Source organism: Centropristis striata, chromosome 3 (genome assembly GCF_030273125.1).
Source record: "Centropristis striata isolate RG_2023a ecotype Rhode Island chromosome 3, C.striata_1.0, whole genome shotgun sequence".
Lineage (NCBI taxonomy): Eukaryota > Metazoa > Chordata > Actinopteri > Perciformes > Serranidae > Centropristis > Centropristis striata.
The window spans coordinates 22,176,014-22,199,383 of NC_081519.1; the positions used below are offsets into that span (position 1 = coordinate 22,176,014).

Here is a 23,370-nt window from a genome sequence, read left to right on the forward strand (position 1 = left end):
CAGGGGACACATTCTGTCCACGGGGATGTCTCGGGGGACAGAGTCTTTCCATGGTGACTCTGTATTTATTGTCTCTCAGGGTAAAGACGAGCGTGAGCCCAAAGACGAGAGTGCAGACGAGCGTCTGAGACGGCGAGCGTACGAGAGAGGCTGCCTGAGACTGAAGAAGAGGATCGAAGGTTATTATTATTATCTCTTTATTATTATTGTAAGCGACGTGGGTAGATATGAAGGAAGAAATCAGTTCAACACAGTCCGGGTCTGTTTCATAACTTTTAGTCAGCCTCTTTTCAACGCACAGTACATTCACAGTCCCTCTCCATACAACTCTCTCTTCTTCTCCCTCTCTTCTCCACATGACCACTACTGCCCGGCTGAACAGCGCCCCCCAGGTCAATAACATTATAACAGTATTTTAACCTTACTGTAACACCAGGAAAGAACATAAGGTTTCTATCACTGTATTATTAATATATATCCCATTTTCACTCTTACATATCGTCCCCCCTTCACAAAAGAAGCGTCCTCGCTTCCAAATATGTGGACTCACAACACATACATAACCCCACATAAAAAATAACCGAGGGCAATACAACAATATGGAAACAATGAATAAAACAACGGCATACACAGTAACTTTTTCTCTTTTTTTTTTTTTTTTTTTTGTGTATGTCCAGAACAGTCATGTATCGTCCATTTGCTCAAACATATTAGGCAAACATTAGGAATGAGCATTAGGTCAGTCACCAGGCCTGTAACGCTCTGGGGGACGCACACAACGTCCAGACCTGGTCCTCACATCTGATGAAGGCTGAACAACAGGGGACAGTTCACTGACAGATCCTGTTGCAGCAATGTCACCCCCTGGTGTTGAGGTACGAGCAGCTCCCTGGGGCACAGGAAAACCAGCAGTCTGAGCTTTAACTGGGCGTGTGGATTGGCCCCAGTAAACATAAGGTCTGCTGCCTGAGAGCGCAGTAAGCTGTGGGGGACCAGGGACATGTACTGGTGGCGTCCGTCCTGAAGGTGAAGGACAAGTCTGTTCAGCTGACCAGGCTGAGCGATAAGGTTTCAGGCGGTTGTAGTGAATGACCTTAGGCTTAGCTCTAGGATCTCGCTGGTCCAACAGTTCATAGTTTACTCCAATGTCATTTGTGCCTGAGTTGAAGCATCTAAGCACTTTGAAAGGGCCAGTCCATTTAGGTGACAGCTTTTGTCTGGCAAGGGCTGGAAGATCAACCCATACCAAATCACCTGCTTCATAGGCTGTGTGTTTCAACTGACGATCATAGTAGTGCTTCTGTTGAGCACCTGCTATTTCAATGTCATGAGCAACAGAATGAAAAGCAGTGCCTAGTCTTTTTAGTACAGAATTGCCATATTCACTTGGAGTACCTGGAGTGGCACTTGTGACTCCTGGAGCATGTCCAAGCAGGAGATCAGTAGGCAAACGGGCCTCCCTTCCATGGGCCAGGAAGAAAGGGGTGTGTTTGGTGGAGGAGTGAACACTTGTGTTGTATGCAAATTCAACCTGCCTGAGGTGGTCATCCCATTCACCTCCTCTGGTGTACAGATATTTTGCCAACTGGTCCTTTATGGTTCTGTTTGCTCTTTCAACCATGCCATCTGACATAGCATGATAGGGAGATGTCCTTGTTTTGTGTATTCCCAGCCGGGAACACAGCTCTTTGACAAGATCCGATTCGAACTGACGGCCTTGGTCAGTGTGCAAACTTTGAGGCACACCGTGGTGGCTGATGTAATCTTCAAACAAACATTTAGCCACAGTAGTTGCTCGTTGATCAGGGAGTGCATACAAGTTAAGGTACTTAGTGAAGTAATCCATTACAACAAGTACATACCGATTACCACGGCCTGTGAGTGGTAGTTCAGTCAGGTCTGCTGCAATTTTCTCAAAAGGGAGAGATGTGACAATATTTTGCATAGGGGCCTGCATGTGTGGCACTGGTGCTCTCCTAGCTTCACAGGCTGTGCATTCAAGACACCACTGGTTGATGTCACGTGCCATGTGAGGCCAGTAGAATCTGACCCGTGTACTCTGTAATGTCTTCTGTGCACTGAAATGTCCAGAGAGTGAATGTTCATGTGAAGTTTGAAACACTTCTGTCTGCAAGATACTAGGGACAACAGTCTGTAAAACAATGTCACCTGGTGGAGGTCTGATGTTACGGCACAAGAGTCCATCAACAAGGTTGAGTTTAGGAAACTCTCTCCAGTACTGTCTCACGACAGGTGAGCTTGTCTTTATGTGTGAGAAAGGTGGCCTACTGTCAGTCAACACCCAGTCCCTGATTATTTGCAGATCAGGATCAGCTTGTTGAGCTTGAATGAAAAGCGGCCTGTCTATATTCAAAAGTGACGTGTCCATGGTTGCCGCTGCAGTATCTGATGAAGCAGACTGTACATGTGATATCAAGTTGACTACAGGTGAGGCAGTAGGTGCAGTTTCTGAGCAAGGTGCTGGCTCAGTGGCTGGAGCGCTTGTGAGTTTCTCTGGCTCTGTTTGAGTGTGAGTGGAAACACATTTCACCCGAGTAACTGCAATCACAGGGGTACCATCCTCAGCTGGCAGAGGACGGCGAGACATAGAGTCAGCATTAGCATGTTTTTGTCCTTGTCTGTATTCGATTGTCCAGTCATAGGGGTCAATCTCCAGAGCCCATCTGGCTCTGCGACCTGTAGGATCACAATCCAGAGCCATCTTTCTTAGGGAGGAGAGAGGTTTGTGGTCAGTGATGATGCGAAAAGGGTGCCCTGTCACATACTGGCGAAAGTGGCGGATGGCCCATATAATAGCCCACAGTTCCCGATCATATGTAGACCAACATCTCTCTGTTTTTGTCAAAACACGACTGCCATAAGCAATCACAGTTTCCATTCCTTCTGCATTAACCTGTGAGAGAACACAACCAATGGCTGTATTGGAGGCATCAGTGAAAAGCAGAAACTCATGTGAGAAATCTGGATAGGCGAGGATGGGTGTGTGGCACAGGGCATTACAGAGTTTTTTGAATGCCATCTGTTCGACTTCAGTCCATAGGAATGTCTTTCCTTTCTGAGTGAGAGCATGGAGGGGTTCTGACATTTTCGCAAACTGGTAAATGAAGCGTCGATAATATGAACATAGCCCGAGAAATGCTCTGACTTCAGTCGGGTTTTTAGGTTCTGGCCAGTCTCTCACCTTTTCAATGTTTTTGAGGTCATGTTTTAATCCCGCAGATGAGACAATATGTCCCAAGAATGACACTTTCTGTTGTGCAAAGCTGCATTTAGAAGGTTTGAGTTTCAGTTTGGCAGCTCTAAGGCGGTCAAACACTTCTCTCAAGTGCTGGAGATGGACAGAGAAGCTGGGGCTGTATACAATAATGTCATCAAGGTAAACTAGACAAGTTTTCCATGAGAGACCTTGTAACACTAGCTGCATGAGATGTTGGAAAGTTGGAGGTGCGTTTACCAGACCCATGGGCATCACACGGAACTGGTAGAGTCCTCTGCTGGTGGTGAAAGCTGTCTTTACTTTATCCTGCTCCTCAAGTTGCACTTGCCAGTATCCTGAAGAAAGATCCACCGTGCTGAACACAGCTGAGCCTCTGAGTGCACCCAAGGTGTCGTCTGTTCTGGGCAAAGGGTGCGCATCCTTAACCGTAACAGCATTTAACCCCCTGTAATCTACACAAAAACGCCATGCACCATCTTTTTTTCTGACCATCACAACAGGTGCTGCCCAGGGGCTGTGACTGACTTCCACTAGTCCCCTTTTCAACATCTCGTCCACATGTGATTGAATCACTGTCTGCATTTTTGGGGAAGTGCAATATGCACGTTTCCTGACAGGGGGTGCATTGTTAGTGTGGATCTTGTGTTTAACAATGTCTGTATTACCAAAGTCTGTGCTGTGTTTGCTAAATACATCCTGATAAGATGCAAGCAAGTCATGTAGGTCAGACCTCTCTGAAGTTGTCAGATCTCCACACTTAACATCAAATGGCAGTTTATTTGTCTGTGTTTTATCAGTTGGCAGACTGGATGTGCTGGTAGACACATTACAAACAGAGGCTGAATCGTGAATGATCTCCGTGTCAGATACTGTGGTAAACTGTCCTAGTTGCATACCTGGAGGAAGCACCACAGGGCTGTGTGTAGGATTGATGATGCGTGCAACTGTACATCCATTTTCAGCAGTGGAAAGTGTGCGTGCAATTGCAATACCCCCCATATCCAGTTGACTAGGCTCAAGATAGCCACTGTAGCTGCCTGGGATGCTTGCATTGTCTACGGGTGATATCAGGGCAACTTTGCAGATCAACTCACAGTGTGGGGGAACTGTGATGTTCTCAGTTATTTGGGCTGTGCAACATGTGGGTGCCAACTCACTTTTCCTAAGCAGGGACAAAACTTCATCACCAATGTAGCATAGTCCTTTCCCCATGTCTAAAATCACACCGTGGGGAGTGAGAAAGTCACAACCTAATATGAAGCCTTGGCTGACATTTCTAATGACTTGAACTTCATGTTGCAATGTCTGACACCCGAGTTTAAAGGTAAGGTCTATCATGCCCAAGGTATCCAAACTTTCACCAGTCACTGCTTCTGACATGATAAACTTCTTCTTGATGGGTCTTTTAGCTAAAGAAGGAATTGACATTTTGGTCCCCTCACTAATAAATGAAATGGTAGCGCCTGAGTCAAGCATGATGTGCATGTCACTGCCCTCAACAATTCCATTTATGTAGGAGGTGAAGTCTGCACTTGCAGCGGTTCCTGTGTTATCAGTTTCAGTTGCTAAAGTTGTACCACCCCTAGCGGTCAGTGGAAAATTGCTGTTGTTTGTAGTTTGAGGGAGGCAGACACCTGGAGCTTGTGTAGAAGTAGCTGACGAGCGCCCCGCCTCATCAGCTAGCGTGCGTTTCCCTGGTGATATCTGCCGTGATCTTTGTAGTCGCTCTTAGTGGAGTACTGCTGTTCTTTATCCTCATACTGCTGGAATGAGACATGTTTGGGATGAGGACTTGGGCTTCGGCGGTGCGAGTCATAGTAAGGCCTGTTGGGAGAGGTGTGTCGTCCTCTCCTTTCCTCATAAGGGTTGAAGGCACGGTCTGAGTAGGATTCATCCCTGTAAGGTTGTCTGTACCTGTCAGGTTCTCTGTGGGGATAGTCTCGACCATGATGGGTCCCACGAGGCAAAAGGCGCTCTGGTGAAGAATGGTGAGAATGTGAGTATCTGGTTGGGGAATGTCCACAGCCAGACCTCCATGCATTACTGGGTCCATCTTGGCTTCTCCCATGAGCTGAGGGAGATCTGGGAGGACGTACCTGCATGGGCCTGTCACGGTGGTACACCCTATTTGGCTCATTTAGTCTCAGTTTAAGTGCACCAAGATCATCACTTAGGTCTTTGACAGTAGCAGTGAGGGTCTGGACTGCTTTCCTGAGTTCAGGATCATTTTCATATACAGAATTTACTGATTGTATGGTACCAATGTCTCTAGCAACCTTAGCTGGGGATAGGGGCATTACCAACCTGGCTGCTTGGCGTGCTCGCTCAGCTTGGGAAGCCACATCAAAAGCCTCAGTGAAGGTTTTCACTCCTCTTTCATGACATTTCACTTGAAGCTCCTGATCCAGCCCAGCAATGAAACGGGACATTTTCATATATTCTGTAGCATTGTGTTCAAAATCTGGGAAGGCTTCTTTAACAAGTCTGCATACATCTGCTGCATAAACTTCCATTGCTTCATTAGGCAATCTATGCCGGGCATTAGGGAATGTTTGAAACGATGCAATTATATCCTTTTGACCAAAAGCTGCTTGCAGGTGTTTCTTTGTTTCAGCATATGAGCTCTGAGTTTCGTGGGGCAGATTATCCCACACAATGAACAGCTCAGGTGGTAGTCTGGTTGGTAACTCAGCTGCTAACACTGTAGGCAGATCTACACCACTGTTCTTGTAACGTGCCTCTTGGGTTACTTCATAGCGGCGAGCCCATAGTTGAAAAGACTCACGGCCATTGTTGAGGAATGGTGGCGGCAAAGGAATGCCCCGCAGCGCTCCATGTGCGCTGCTGGACTGCGGCAAAGCTGGCGCTGGCTCTCCGTGTCCGCTCGTGCTGGCTGACTGCTGCTCTCCAGCGGGGAGTTCCTCATCTGACATGATGACTTTACTTCCTTTCCTTTCTTATTTTTCTTTAGCTCTCCGGCGGAGATAGAAGACCGACACTCGGTTTCTAAACTCTTTACAGCTAACAAAACAAAAAAACGTGGATGGAAATGGCGAGCTAACTAACTGTACTGAAAGCTAATATAAGCTAGCGGCTAGCGCGGCTAACGTTAGCATCTGGCGTCGGAGACTTACAGAGTTGAGCAGAATCCCAAATGACGATTTTCCACAGCAGAAACTATCCCACCACTGCCACCAGTGTAAGCGACGTGGGTAGATATGAAGGAAGAAATCAGTTCAACACAGTCCGGGTCTGTTTCATAACTTTTAGTCAGCCTCTTTTCAACGCACAGTACATTCACAGTCCCTCTCCATACAACTCTCTCTTCTTCTCCCTCTCTTCTCCACATGACCACTACTGCCCGGCTGAACAGCGCCCCCCAGGTCAATAACATTATAACAGTATTTTAACCTTACTGTAACACCAGGAAAGAACATAAGGTTTCTATCACTGTATTATAAATATATATCCCATTTTCACTCTTACATTATTATCTTTAATTTTATCATCTCTATTATTATTATTAGGGCCACGGGGCAATCGCACCGAGCACTGGTCCCATACAGCAATAGCTGTAAAAATTTTTGCATTGAAGTGAATTGGACGGCCGAAAATAAATGAGCGAAAAAGAACAATAATTGGAGATTTTTAAATGTCTACTTCTCCGGCATAATTTCACCTAGAAACTCCATTTAAACTTTAAACAGTAGACACAATTCTTGTGTATCGGTGTATTAATCCACGTTTCGATAGGTCATACAGTTTTTTATCAATCCCTTTTCAATGTCCATGATCATTTTTGGAGAAAATCTGAGATTATAATGTGTATAGCATGGAATGTTCGTGTCACAGTGTGTGACATCATCACCAGAGTGTAGACGGAGAGAAAAAAATTGAAATAAATTTGAAAACTGCGCTCCAGGCTGCAAATTCCACTCTACAGAAATAATTTATACATAGAAACGTAGGAAAATTTGTCTTTTCACTCACAGTCCTCTGGCAAAGTTGTCAGAGTTATAGTTTGGGCGTAGGACGCACAGATGCGCCACCAACACGCAGCCTCATTGGCTCCCATATTAAAAATGCAGGAAGATTTCAGAAAAAGGGAGATGTAACAGTTTTTTTAGTTCGCTCTAACAAAGCTATTTTTTCATTTTTCTTAAAAAAAACCATATGTAGACATTCAGGAAGAACTCAGGACGCTCAAAGTGAAGTAGGATCAATGATAGGTATTATGGTTTTGCCAAAAATGCTTTGAGGCCAGAAAATCCCAGTCTGTCCACCTCTGGCTGCTGTCACTGTTCCGGAAAATCAGGTGGCAGTTAATTCTGTTGATTGCTCTGCTCTGATTGCCTTTGATCTTTGCTGTGATTACAGTTACAGATACACACACACATGCGCATAAGCGCACACACTCCTCACACATGCATTATCAGGGGTATTTTATGCCAGGACACTATACTTAAACGCCTAAAACACGTCGCCTGTGCCAGCATAAAGTCTGATTAATAGGCGTGCTTACAGACACGCGTATTGCGAGTACACCAGATAACATGGGTGACAGTGAAAAGTGCCACGAGCGAACGTAGCGGACGCTTGTGTGTGTGTGTAACGCGTGTACGCCTATAACAGTTCAGCTGTTACACAGAGTCTCAGCTTCATACGGGATTGTGAAAGCAGAACTTATAGATGAACTCCAAGCCCCCACAGAGCTGTCAGGATATTTCTATCATTTTCATGCCCGTTTTTATTTTCTTGATGATATTTAATGATAGCAAGGGTGAAAGGGATAATTAAAATAATTTCAGCTACTTAAAAATAGTAATACTAAAGTGCGACGCTCACAGCCAGTTCCCAGTTCGCTTTTGGACATACAGTTCATTACGCATCAGCTGTAATGTACAAATTGAATATTAAGTAGCCATGCGGACCTGTCCAATTAATAAGGATGCTTTTTGAGTCATTTTATGCGCTTGGACATACAGTTCATTAAGCATCAGCCGAGCATTGTCCGGTTCTGAGCTTTGTGCTCTGTGCGCGTTCTCATCAAAGGAGCTGCGATCGCGAGCAAGCTTCCCCCATATTCCAGGGATTTATTATGATGCAGCTACTGCATTGCCATGGTGATGAGATAAACAACATGAAAGTAGCTTACTTCAGAAGCGATCAGCAGCACCGGTGACCGGGCTCCGCCCGGTCAACTTCTGCCCGGCGCTCTGTATAACATGTGGCCTTCCCAAACATCAGGCTCACCCGCCGGCATTAGTTATGATTATGATTAATAATCAATAATAATAATTATGTTAATAAATGTGAACCGTGCATGGTTCAGAGAACAGTAGCCTATACTAGTGCATGATGATACTTTTTCCCTCTTTTTTTATGCTTGATAATAAGTATTTATTAATACAGGACTTTTTTTTGTCACGCAGTGTTGACATACTAATATTAATACCATCAGTATTTCCCAGTATCTCAAACCGAGAAGGTAGTAGTAGCAGATTAACTGCGATAGCGCCATCATTGCCACTGAGAGAGGATTTACAGACGTTTCCTTTTTCTTTATCTTACGAGGATCTCGTAATTATGAGATCAGGATCTCGTAATTACGAGATTTTTACTATTTTTTTTTAATCCAGTGAATGCAATGCGCTTCTGTACACAAGCTCTCCCAACAGAGCTCTATAAAGGCTGTACACAATACAGCAGTAAAGACAAAACATGCGTATCGGCTCTATCGCACGGCACAATAAATCATTTTATTGCACAAAGTGCCGACTACAGATGAACCCAAACAGTAGATAAGGTGTTAAGGAACAGCATAACATCAGACAGAATCCTCACATTAACGGCGATTGGTGTTTCAGTACCACGGACAGCTCATGCGTAACAGAACATGCGCAGATCATATCCTACAGCAACCAGTTAGTGTGGAAACCAGTAAGGACACAACACCGGCCTTTAATCTTACTGTTGTCTCACGCCAGTGTTTACTTGTACTGTTTAAGGTTGAGCCGCCAGCCGTTGTGAGAAATAAAGCACGACGCGGTGCGAGCCGCAAATATAACGACCACCCGTCAACGAAGAGTTCCAGGGTGGTCACAAGGGCCGAGTTACAAATGCAATTATACATTTATATCCTTTCTTACATACTTGTTTACATTTTTTGTAACAAAATATGTTTTTATCAAACTATGATGGCGAATTTTGAGTTTAACAGCCGCTTCGCTTCACAATTAAAGCAATCCATGTTTTACCAAGAGAGACCTATTACACAGTTTAGGCTGTTTCAGTCTACCTAAATGCAATTTAAGTACACGCCTCGGCTGATGCTTAATGAACTGTATGTCCAAGCGCATAAAATTACTCAAAAAAGCATCCTTATTCATTGGACAGGTCCGCATGGCTACTTAATATTCAATTTGTACATTACAGCTGATGCGTAATGAATTGTATGTCCAAGAGCGAACTGGGAACTGGCTGTGAGCGTCGCACTTTAGTATTACTATTTTTAAGTAGCTGAAATTATTTTAATTATCCCTTTCACCCTTGCTATCATTAAATATCATCAAGAAAATAAAAACGGGCCTGAAAATGATAGAAATATCCTGACAGCTCTGTGGGGGCTTGGAGTTCATCTATAAGTTCTGCTTTCACAATCCCGTGTGAAGCTGAACTCTGTGTAACAGCTGAACTGTTATAGGCGTACACGCGTTACACACACACACAGGCGTCCACTACGTTCGCTCGTGGCACTTTTCACCCGTCACCCATGTTATCTGGTGTACTCGCAATACGCGTGTCTGTACGCCTACATAACAGTCACGCGGGTCTTCATGTCACGTATTTGAGGCGTAGTTCACCCGTCACGCAGCCGTCACGTAGGCGTATGCGCAACAACGCGTGTACAGCGTCTGCGTGACGCCTACGTGACGCCTGTCTGTCCATTGAAAGTGAATGGAATTTACACATGCACGTTAGACGTTTGATGTCATCGCATAGGCGCTGTACACGCGTTTTAGTATAGTGTGCTGGCATAAAATGCCCCTCATACATGCATACACTTGCTTCAAACACACACACACACACACACACACAGGTAACTTTATGTGATTTTAATTACACACACACAGGTAACTTTATGCGATTTTCGCTACACACACACACAAATGCACTCCTCCAGATACACGTTTCACACACACACACACACACACACACACACACAAACAAACACAAACACACACACACACACATTTTGAGGTTAAAGGGCATAGTTTGAAATCTCATCTCAAGAATCTCATCATAGCGTACACACACCAGCAGTAGCCCCCGTGGCCCTTTCGGAATTTCACCAGAGGAAATTTTCTAGTTATTATTATCCTCTCTTGGTTATTATCATCTCTTTATTATTATAATCTCTTTATTATTATAGGCCTTTATTATTATCATCTGTTTATTAATTTATACCTTTATTTTTATCATCTGTTTATTATTATGATTTATTATTATCATCTCTTTATTATTATACTTTCTTTTTATTATCATCTCTATTATTATCATCTCTTTATTATTATCATCTCTTTATTATTATGCCTCTTTATTATTATCATCTCTATAATTATCATCTCTTTATTATTATCATTTTTCTTTATCTATTATGTGTAATCTGATCATTTTAACAGTGTAATCAGTTTACTCTGACCTGTAACAGTGTAATTTGATTAATCTGTGTCTCTCAGTGGTTGAAGAGTTGCAGGTTCAGATCCTGAAGTTGTTGCTGAACAACAAAGACAAAACGACGGTACGTTTATATTTTATATATACAGTACAGGCCAAAAGTTTGGACACACACCTACTCATTCTATGCGTTTTTCTTTATTTTCATGACTATTTAAATTGTAGATTCTCACTGAATGCATCAAAACTATGAATGAACACATATGGAATTATGTACTTAACAAAAAAAGTGTGAAATAACTGAAAACATGTCTTGTATTTTAGATTTCAGGTTTGAACCACCAAAGATACAAAATGTTTGAATGTGTGTGTCTTTATAAATGCTGTGAAAATGTGATGAGAATATCTGTCTCTCTGTCTCTTTGTCTCTCAGGGAGAAGCCTCTCGCTACATTTTCCTCAATAAGTTCCGAAAGTTTCTCCAGGAGAATGCGAGCAACAGAGGGGTGAGACTGAAACACTCAGTATCTGAAGCTCTACTGTTATTATGATGTTAAACTCTCTGACTGACACCTGTGTGTGTGTGTGTGTTTGTGTATGTGTGTGCAGCACCCCACTGCTCTGTGTCCTCCTGAGTACATGGTGTGTTTCCTGCATCGTCTCATCACGGCGGTAAGAGCGAGTTGGGACGACGGGAAGAAGAGAGAGAGCAGCACAGGAAGTGATGGTAACAAAACACACACACACACACACACACACACACACACACACACCAGTACAGACAGTAGCTCAGAGTGGGACTCTGTCCTCTCTGTGTCCCTGTCCTGATTGTCCCTGTCCTGTGTCTGTCCCCTGTAGAGGCGTACGTCCCCCCTCAGCTTTTCTATAACGGGAAGGTGGACTACTTTGACCTGCAGAGACTGGGAGGACTGCTGTCCCACCTGAAGAAAACACTCAAAGGTCTGTCTGTCTGTCTGTCTGTCTGTCTGTCTGTTTGTTGTGTTTGATGTTTTCTTTCTTTCATGTTCTGTGTGTTTCTGATGTAACTCTGGTAACAGATTCTGTAATTGTTTCTTCTTCAGCAGCTCAATGTTTGTCAGGATCAAACTGAACCCATGTTTTAATATAATGATAATATAATATAATACTCAAAGATCCTTATGGAGCGGAGACATAAATGTCTCTTACCAGGCCTGGTCCCACCCGGAGACTCTACAGGTCTCCTTGGAGACTTCATCAGCATATAATAATAATAATAATAATAACTAGGACTGCGCGCAGTACTGAACGGGCGCTCGCAGTACATGCGTGTCAGGGCATGCTGCCGTTGGGGTGTGTGCGTTACAGGGTCCAGTCTATACCACCCCTATGAATTTCATTGCCTTGAGTCTTATGATCTGGGCACAGTGGCACTCATTAAATTAAACTGCCGCCAGAGCGACACCTAGGGGCCGATCAATAAAATCTTCAAGGGTTATCCTCAGGAGGGCATTGACAATAAGTATGCCAAGTTTGGTGTTAATTCGACCAACCGATTTGGAGATATAAAATACTTCAATTTAAAGAGCGCCACCTAGTGGTAATCGGCCAAAATTTTGCAGAGAACCTCAGGGGCTCATGGGGAAGTAGTAACCTGAGTTTCGTGTCATTCAGACATACCAATGTAGAGATATGCAACACTTTGTGTTTTGTGTTGATAATAGCGCCACCTGCAGGAAGTTATTTAATAACTTGAGTATTCTTTGGGTTATCAAAATTCTTTTAATAACTTTTTGTTATGAGGGTCCATAGATGCTGTGTGCAAAGTTTGGTGCAAAACGATGAAATTGCCTGAGAGGAGTTCGAAAAAGTAGGTTTGCGACATTTCGCGAATTTGCGAAAAAAGACGGTAGGCGAAAATGGGCGTGGCCTATATCACGAGATTCAGCACAACTCAGTGAACGCGTGGATATACGTTTTTTGAATGTGCGATAAAGTATGTGGGAGTTATTAGCCAAAACGCGCTTTCCTTTATTATAGCGCCACCTAGTGGTGGAAATTCAGGATGACAATAGATTATAAAATTTTTCGCCAGGTGTGACTTATATTCAAAGTTTCATGAGTTTTGGGGTATGTTCAGGCAGTGAAATATGCGATCATTTGGGTACGAGAATAATAAAAAAATATGCGATCATTTGGGAAGAAGAATAAAAATAACTAGGACTGCGCGCAGTACTGAACGGGCCCTCGCAGTACACGCGTGTCGGGGCATGCTGCCGTCAGGGTTTGTGCGTTACAGGGACCAGTCTATACCATCTCTATGAATTTCATTGCCTTAAGTCTTATGGTTTGGGCACAGTGGCACTTATTAAAATAAACTGCCGCCAAAGCGCCACCTAGGGGCCGATCAATAAAATCTTCACGGGTTATCCTCAGGAGGGCATTGACAATAAGTAAACCAAATTTGGTGTTAATCTGACCAACCGATGTGGAGATATAAAATACATCAATTTAAAGAGCACCACCTAGTGGTCATCGGCCAAAATTTTGCAGAGAGCCTCAGGGGCTCATGGGGAAGTAGTAACCTGAGTTACATGTCATTCAGACACACCAATGTGGAGATATGCAACACTTTGTGTTTTGTGTTGAAAATAGCGCCACCTGCAGGAAGTTGTTATATAATAACTTGAGTATTATTTGGGTAATCAAAATTCTTTTAATAACTTTTTGTCATGAGGGTCCATAGATGCTGTGTGCAAAGTTTGGTGCAAAACGATGAAATTGTCTAGGAGGAGTTCGAAAAAGTAGGTTTGCGACTTTTCGCGAATTTGCGAAAAAAAACTCCAGGCGAAAATGGGAGTGGCTTATATCACGAGATTCAGCACAACTCAGTGAACGCGTGGATATAATTTTTTTGAATGTGCGATAAAGTATGTGGGAGTTATTAGCCAAAACGCACTTTCCTTTATTATAGCGCCACCTAGTGGTGGAAATTCAGGATGACAATAGATTATAAAATTTTTCGCCAGGTGTGACTTATATTTAAAGTTTCATGAGTTTTGGGGTATGTTCAGGCAGTGAAATATGCGATCATTTGGGAAGAAGAATAATAAAAACTAGGACTGCGCGCAGTACTGAACGGGCCCTCGCAGAGTGGAGCCGTCGGGGGAGGCACCGTCAGGGGAGGACACATCGGACGCGGTGCTATTGGCTCAGTCCCTATGTGTACCAAATTGCGTGTCTCCTACCACTGTGCTTGTGGTAGGTGTAAAACATGTTACTTCCTGTAGCCAGCAGGGGGCGCTATGACTGTGTGTCACTATTGACCCGTGGGTATGTCCTGGGCTGGACCCTAATCACGTATGTGAAATTTGGGACAGATTGGACAATGTATGGTCAAGTTATACAGTCTTGTGTGTTATGGCGAGACGCCATATTTTGCCGCCATGCCACGCCCACATAGTGTGACAGGCGGTAAAGATTTATACAACTTTTGATCCCAAAGGCCTTGTGAAGGTACTGACCAAGTTTGAAGTCAATGGGATGAAATCTGTTGGAGGAGTTATGTAAAGTACGCAACGTGGTCATTTTGTGAAAGGGGGCGTGGATAAAGCATAAGGGGCGGGGCTTTATGAAATATTGTTATGTAGAAGTGTTAAGGGCTGGACTCTGATGAAGCATGAGAAGTTTGGACCAGATGGGACAAAGTATGTGGAAGTTATAACGATCTCGTGTTTTATGGCGAGACGGCATATTTTGCCGCCATGCCACGCCCACATAGTGTGACCGTGGGTAAAGCTTTATACAACTTTTGATCCCAAAGGCCTTGTGATGCTACTGACCAAGTTTGAAGTCATTGGGATGAAATCTGTTGGAGGAGTTATGTAAAGTATGCAAGGTGGTCATGTGATGAAAGGGGGCGTGGATAAAAAATAAGGGGCGGGGCTTTATGAATTATTGTTATAAAGAAGTGTTAAGGGCTGGACTCTGATGAAGCATGAGAAGTTTGGACCCGATGGGACAAAGAATGGAGAAGTTATAACAATCTTGTGTTTTATGGCGAGACGCCATATTTTGCCGCCATGCCACACCCACATAATGTGACCGTCGGTAAAGATTTATACAACTTTTGATCCCAAAGCCCTTGTGATGCTACTGACCAAGTTTGAAGTAAATCGGGTGAAATCTGTAGGAGGAGTTCGTTAAAGTGTGCGACCTGGAAATGGCCAAAAACGATGACAAGTGCGATAGTCAATCCAAGACGGCGGACTTCCTGTTGGGTTTGAGGTATGGGTCCAAGAGGCTTTTTGGTGCGTCTCCACATGAAGCACGTGTGTACCAAATTTCGTATCTCTACGTGAAACCTACTGCTGGGGCTAGGCATAAAAGTTGTTACTTCCTGTTGCCATCGGGGGGCGCTATGACTGTGTGTCAATATTTAGATGTGGGTGTGTTCAGGGCTGGACCCTCATCACCTGTGAGAAAATTGGGACAGATTGGACAATGCATGGTCAAGTTATACTGTCTCGTGTGTTATGGCGAGACGCCATATTTTGCCGCCATGCCACGCCCACATAGTGTGACCGACGGTAAAGATTTATACAACTTTTGATCCCAAAGGCCTTGTGATGGTACTGACCAAGTTTGAAGTCAATTGGATAAAATCTGTAGGAGGAGTTCGTTAAAGTATGCGACCTGGAAATGGCCAAAAACGATGACAAGTGCGATATTCAATCCAAGATGGCCGTCTTCCTGTACGTTTTCCAGTATGGGTTCTTGAGGCTTTTTGGTGCGTCTTCCCATGATACACGTATGTACCAAATTTTGTGTGTCTACGTGAAAAAAACCTATATTGTGAGGATGTTTTGAAAATTTCAAGGGGGCGCTAGTGAGTCATTTTGCAAGGTCCATTCCCGCGAATACCAGAATACGTAAATTTCAAATGTGATTTATGTATATTCCAAATTTGGTGACTTTTTGAATATGATAAAGCCCCCAAAAAGGCAATTCATTTGGGAGAAGAATAATAATAACTAGGACTGCGCGCAGTACTGAACGGGACCGAGCCGAGTGGAGCCGTCGGGGGAGGCGCCGTCAGGGGAGGGCAGGTAGGACGCGGCGCTGTTGGCTCAGTCCCTATGCGTACCAAATTGCGTGTCTCCTACCACTGTGCTTGTGGTAGGTGTAAAACATGTTACTTCCTGTTGCCAGCAGGGGGCGCTATGACTGTGTGTCACTATTGACCCGTGGGTATGTCCCGGCCTGGACCCTAATCACGTGTGTGAAATTTGGGACAGATTGGACAATGTATGGTCAAGTTATACAGTCTTGTGTGTTATGGCGAGACGCCATATTTTGCCGCCATGCCACGCCCACATAGTGTGACCGGCAGTAAAGATTTATACAACTTTTGATCCCAAAGGCCTTGTGATGGTACTGACCAAATTTGAAGTCAATTGGATGAAATCTGTTGGAGGAGTTTTGTAAAGTACGCAACGTGGTCATTTGGTGAAAGGGGGCGTGGATAAAGCATAAGGGGCGGGGCTTTATGAAATATTGTTATGTGGAAGTGTTAAGGGCTGGACTCTCATGAAGCATGACAAGTTTGGACCAGATGGGACAAAGTATGTGGAAGTTACAACGATCTCGTGTTTTATGGCGAGACGCCATATTTTGCCGCCATGCCACGCCCACATAGTGTGACCGACGGTAAAGATTTATACAATTTTTGATCCCAAAGTCCTTGTGATGGTACTGACCAAGTTTGAAGTCAATTGGATAAAATCTGTAGGAGGAGTTCGTTAAAGTATGCGACCTGGAAATGGCCAAAAACGATGACAAGTGCAATATTCAATCCAAGATGGCCGACTTCCTGTACGTTTTCGAGTATGGGTTCTTGAGGCTTTTTGGTGCGTCTTCCCATGATACACGTATGTACCAAATTTCGTGTGTCTACGTGAAAAAAACCTATATTGTGAGGATGTTTTGAAAATTTCAAGGGGGCGCTAGTGAGTCATTTTGCCACGGCCATTCCCGCGAATACCAGAATACGTAAATTTCAAATCTGATTTATGTATATTCCAAATTTGGTGAGTTTTTGAATATGATAAAGGCCTCAAATAAGCGATTTACTCCCCCTAAAAATAATAATAATAATAATAATAAACGGACCAATTTCAATAGGGTCCTCGCACTGTTAGTGCTCGGTCCCTAACTAGGACTGCGCGCAGTACTGAACGGGCCCTCGCAGAGTGGAGCCGTCGGGGGAGGCGCCATCAGGGGAGGGCATATTGGACGCGGCGCTGTTGGCACAGTCCCTATGCGTACCAAATTGCGTGTCTCCTACCACTGTGCTTGTGGTTGGTGTAAAACATGTTACTTCCTGTAGCCAGCAGGGGGCACTATGACTATCTGTGAAGATGGACACGTGGGTGTGTCCCGGGCTGGACCCTAATCACGTGTGTTAAATTTGGGACAGATTGGACAATGTATGGTCAAGTTATTCAGTCTGGTGTTAGATGGCGAGATGCCATATTTTGCCGCCATGCCACGCCCACATAGTGTGACGGTCGGTAAAGATTTATACAACTTTTGATTCCAAAGGCCTTGTGATGGTACTGACCAAGTTTGAAGTAAATTGGGTGAAATCTGTAGGAGGAGTTTTGTAAAGTATGCAACGTGGCTATTTTATGAAAGGGGGCGTGGATAAAGCATAAGGGGCGGGGCTTTTTGAAATATTGTTATGTAGAAGTGTGAAGGGCTGGACTCTGATGAAGCATGAGAAGTTTGGAGCAGATGGGACAAAGAATGGGGAAGTTATAACAATCTCGTGTTTTATGGCGAGACGCCATATTTTGCCGCCATGCCACGCCCACATAGTGTGACCGACGGTAAAGATTTATACAACTTTTGATCCCAAAGGCGTTGTGATGGTACTGACCAAGTTTGAAGTCAATTGGATAAAATCTGTAGGAGGAGTTCGTTAAAGTATGTGACCTGGAAATGGCCCAAAACAATGACAAGTGCGATATTCAATCCAAGATGGCCGACTTCCTGTACGTTTTCGGGTATGGGTTCTTGAGGCTTTTTGGTGCGTCTTCCCATGATACACGTATGTACCAAATTTCGTGTGTCTACGTGAAAAAAACCTATATTGTGAGGATGTTTTGAAAATTTCAAGGGGGCGCTAGTGAGTCATTTTGCAAGGTCCATTCCCGCGAATACCAGATTACGTAAATTTCAAATCTGATTTATGTATATTTCAAATATGGTGACTTTTTGAATATGATAAAGCCCCCAAAAAGGCAATTCATTTGGGAGAAGAATAATAATAATAATAAAAAACGGACCAATTACAATAGGGTCCTTGCACCGTTAGTGCTCGGTCCCTAATAACAAGCAGTACTGAACGGGCCCTCGCAGAGTGGAGCCGTCGGAGGAGGGCACGTCGGGGTAGGGCACGTCGGGGGAGTCCCTATGCGTCCCAAATGGCGTGTCTCCTACCACTGTGCTCGGGGTATGTGTAAAACATAATACTTGCTGTAGCCAGCTGGGGGCGCTATGACTGTGTGTCAATATTGACATGTGGGTGTGTCCAGGGCTGGCCCCTCATCATGTGTGAGAAATTTGGGACAGATTGGACAATGTATGGTCAAGTTATACAGTCTTGTGTTTCATGGCGAGACGCCATATTTTGCCGCCATGCCACGCCCACATAGTGTGACCGTCGGTAAAGATTTATACAACTTTTGATCCCAAAGGCTTTGTGATGGTGCTGACCAAGTTTGAAGAGAATTGGATAAAATCTGTAGGAGGAGTTTGTTAAAGTATGTGACCTGGAAATGGCCAAGAACGATGACAAGTGCGATATTCAAATGAAGATGGCGGACTTCCTGTAGGGTTTTAGGTATGGGTCCAAGAGGCTTTTTGGTGCGTCTCCACATGAAACACGTGTGTACCAAATTTCGTGTTTCTACGTGAAACCTACTGCTGGGGCTAGGCGTAAAAGATGTTACTTGCTGTTGCCAGCAGGGGGCGCTATGACTGTGTGTCAATATTGACACGTGGGTGTGTTCCGGGCTGGACCCTAATCACGTGTGTGAAATTTGGGACAGATTGGACAATGTATGGTCAAGTTATACAGTCTCGTGTGTTATGGCGAGACGCCATATTTTGCCGCCAGGCCACGCCCACATAGTGTGACCATCGGTAAAGCTTTATACAACTTTTGATCCCAAAGGCCTTGTGAGGCTACTGTCCAAGTTTGAAGAGAATTGGATGAAATCTGTAGGAGGAGTTCGTTAAAGTATGCGACGTGGAAATGGCCCAAAACAGCAGGAAACGCCATTTTCGATCCAAGATGGCCGACTTCCTGTACGTTTTAGGGTATGGCTTCTTGAGACTTTTTGGTGCGTCTGGTCATGATATATGTATGCACCAAATTGCATGTCTCTACGACATTCCTGTGCGAGGGGCTGAATTTTCTTGACTTTCAAGGGGGCGCTGTTGAGTCATTTTGCCACGCCCATTCCCGGGACCACTAGAATATGTAAATTTCAGCGGAGATTTATGTATATTCCAAAAATGGTGAGTTTTTGAATATGATAAAGCCCCCAAAAAGGCGATTCCAATTCCAGGATAATAATAATAAGAATAGACGGACCAATTACAATAGGGTCCTCGCACCGTTAGTGCTCGGTCCCTAATAAATAAACATTCGAAATACAATAGGGACCTCGCAGGTCGTTGCCTGCTCGGGCCCTAACTAGGACTGCGCGCAGTACTGAACGGGCCCTCGCAGTACACGCGTGTCGGGGCATGCTTCCGTCGGGGTTTGTGCATAACAGGGGCCAGTATATACCACCCCTATGAATTTCATTGCCTTAAGTCTTATGGTCTGGGCACAGTGGCACTTATTAAAATAAACTGCCGCCAGAGCGCCACCTAGGGGCCGATCAATAAAACCTTCAAGGGTTATCCTCAGGAGGGCATTGACAATAAGTATACCAAGTTTGGTGTTAATCCGACCAACCGATGTAGAGATATAAAATACTTCAATTTAAAGAGCGCCACGTAGTGGTAATCGGCCAAAATTTTGCAGCGAGCCTCAGGGGTTCATGGGGAAGTAGTAACCTGAGTTTCATGTCATTCAGACACACCAATGTGGAGATATGCAACACTTGTGTTGATAATAGCGCCACCTGCAGGAAGTTGTTATTTAATAACTTGAGTATTCTTTGGGTAATCAAAATTCTTTTAATAACTTTTTGTCATGAGGGTCCATAGATGCTGTGTGCAAAGTTTGGTGCAAAATGATGAAATTGCCTAGGAGGAGTTCGAAAAAGTAGGTTTGCGACATTTCGCGAATTTGCGGAAAAAAACGGTAGGCGAAAATGGGAGTGGCCTATATCACGAGATTCAGCACAACCCAGTGAACGCGTGGATATAAGTTTTTTGAATGTGTGATAAAGTATGTGGAAGTTACTAGCCTAAACGCACTTTCCTTTATTATAGCGCCACCTAGTGGTGGAAATTCAGGATGACAATAGATTATAAAATTTTTCACCATGTGTGACTTATATTCAAAGTTTCATGAGTTTTGGGGTATGTTCAGGCAGTGAAAAATGCAATCATTTGGGTACGAGAATAATAATAACTAGGACTGCACGCAGTACTGAACGGGCCCTCGCAGGACACGCGTGTCGGGGCATGCTGCCGTCGGGGTCTGTGCGTTACAGGGGCCAGTCTATACCACCCCTATGAATTTCATTGCCTTAAGTCTTATGGCCTGGGCACAGTGGCACTTATTAAATTAAACTGCCGCCAGAGCGCCACCTAGGGGCCGATCAATGAAATCCTCAAAGGTTATCCTCAGGAGGGCATTGACAATAAGTATACCAAGTTTGGTGTTAATCCGACTGACCGATTTGGAGATATAAAATACTATAATTTAAAGAGCGCCACCTAGGGGTAATCGGCCAAAATTTTGCAGAGAGCCTCAGGGGCTCATGGGGAAGTCGTAACCTGACTTTCATGTCATTCAGACACACCAATGTGGAGATATGCAACACTTCGTGTTTTGTGTTGAAAATAGCGCCACCTGCAGGAAGTTATCATTTAATAACTTGAGTGTTCTTTGGGTAATCAAAATTCTTTTAATAACTTTTTGTCATGAGGGTCTATAGATGCTGTGTGCAAAGTTTGGTGCAAAACGATGAAATTGCCTAGGAGGAGTTCGAAAAAGTAGGTTTGCGACATTTCGCGAATTTGCGAAAAGAAACGGTAGGCGAAAATGGGAGTGGCCTATATCACGAGATTCAGCACAACTCAGTGAACGCGTGGATATAAGTTTTGTGAATGTGCGATAAAGTATGTGGGAGTTATTAGCCTAAACGCGCTTTCCTTTATTATAGCGCCACCTAGTGGTGGAAATTCAGGATGACAATAGATTATAAAATTTTTCGCCATGTGTGACTTATATTTGAAGTTTCATGAGTTTTGGGGTATGTTCAGGCAGTGAAATATGCGATCATTTGGGACCAAGAAAAATAATAATAAAACTAGGACTGCGCGCAGTACTGAACGGGCCCTCGCAGTCCACGCGTGTCGGGCATGCTGCCGTCGGGGTTTGTGCGTTACAGGGGCCAGTCTATACCACCCCTATGAATTTCATTGCCTTAAGTCTTATGGTCTGGGCACAGTGGCATTTATTAAATTAAACTGCCGCCAGCGCGCCACCTAGGGGCCGATCAATAAAACCTTCAAGGGTTATCCTCAGGAGGGCATTGACAATAAGTATACCAAGTTTGGTGTTAATACGACGAACCGACTTGGAGATATAAAATACTTGAATTTAAAGAGCGCCACCTAGTGGTCATCGCCCAAAATTTTCAGTCTAATGATGACAATGATGACAATAGATTATAAAATTTTTCGCCAGGTGTGACTTATATTCAAAGTTTCATGAGTTTTGGGGTATGTTCAGGCAGTGAAATATGCGATCATTTGGGAAGAAGAATAATAAAGAAACATTCGAAATACAATAGGGACCTCGCAGGTCGTTGCCTGCTCGGGCCCTAATAATCATTCGAAATACAATAGGGACCTCGCAGGTCGTTGCCTGCTCGGGCCCTAATAATAATAATAGTATTGATAATAATGATGATAATAATAGAATAAAGATGTGTTGGTGTCCTACAGACGACCTGGCCAGTAAAGCAAACATCATCATCGACCCGGCAGAGATCATGGCCACGTCCATGGACGACCTGGACGAGGACGAGGAGAGCGGCGCTGCTCAGGTTCTGTTTACTGTTTACTGTTTACTTTAACATGGTTGAACCAGAATTAAAACATTTTCATACAACCAATATGTTAATGATTATAATAAAATAATTTAATAAAAATAACGTATTTTAAAAATAATAGTAATATTAATGATGATGATGATGATGATTATTATTAATGATTATTTATTACTATAATTATTATTATAGTGGGGCGGATTAGCTCAATATTTTACACCAATCGTTCACTTTGTGATAAAAGCATGAAATTTGGTAGATGTGTTGGTGAATACGTTTCAAACAAATCTGGATATTGGGCCACCTCAAAAGCGCCCCCTAGTGGCCGTGGCAGGCATTTGTTATACGAATAAATCAATGATGAATAAAAACTGCCCTTTTAATAATACCAACTGGTGATGAATTGTATATTGTTGGAAAGCCTGATTAGTCACCTTTACAACGAGGTACAGCTTGTAAGGATCGTGCATTCATGGAATGAGCAACGGGGCTAAACGTGTGGGTAGCACCCCCCAAAAATGTGCATCCGGGACGAGGGGGGGTGGGGCGGATTAGCTGAACAATCGTTCATTTTGTGATAAAAGCATCAAATTTGGTACACTCATTGCTGAATACATGTTTAATGAATCTGGATATTGGGCCATCGCAAAAAAAAATTCTGATGGCCGGTGGTTACTGGCGTGGAATGCTTTGCCTACCCTACAGCTGCTGTTTCATGTTTTCAGCACCACAAATATAATTTAGAGACATGTTAAAGTGACAAAAGCTTTATTACAGTCTAATAGAAAAGAACATTAACGTTGTATAACATTTTATTAGGTCTTGATATTCCCATTCACAGGCTACGGCCTCCTCTTTGGCTTGTATTCTTCTGTTGCTCCTTAAAAAGAAAAAATAATTTTCAATATTGTATGACCTGCAACAATAAAAATAAAACACTTTTAGACAGAGAAAAAAATCATACATTTTAAAAATTCTACTAGGGTTACTTGTAGCAGGTTACTCTTTCTGGCAAAATCCTTGTACTGAGGTGTGTGACTTAGTCAGGAGACAAAAGCACCACATTTTTTCCACATACTCTCTATCATTATAGGTTTAAATTTTTAGTAGGAGCCACTTCATCAAGATTGCGGTGATGGCAGCCATATAAAGTCTATGAGAAATGCTATATCTT

At 43.6% G+C, this 23,370-nt stretch overlaps 1 protein-coding gene across 2 annotated transcripts in view; it reads left to right on the forward strand.

The window, feature by feature from the left end:
* LOC131965171 (E3 ubiquitin-protein ligase RNF123) overlaps positions 1-23,370 on the forward strand; it is a 116,621-nt gene that overhangs the window by 11,274 nt on the left and 81,977 nt on the right. For both annotated transcript variants that reach the window (XM_059328479.1, XM_059328480.1), the window contains exons 17-22: positions 80-179; positions 10,978-11,039; positions 11,349-11,420; positions 11,524-11,641; positions 11,773-11,874; positions 22,093-22,193. In XM_059328479.1, the coding sequence (XP_059184462.1) occupies positions 80-179; positions 10,978-11,039; positions 11,349-11,420; positions 11,524-11,641; positions 11,773-11,874; positions 22,093-22,193 (555 nt within the window). The remainder of the gene's footprint in view (positions 1-79; positions 180-10,977; positions 11,040-11,348; positions 11,421-11,523; positions 11,642-11,772; positions 11,875-22,092; positions 22,194-23,370) is intronic.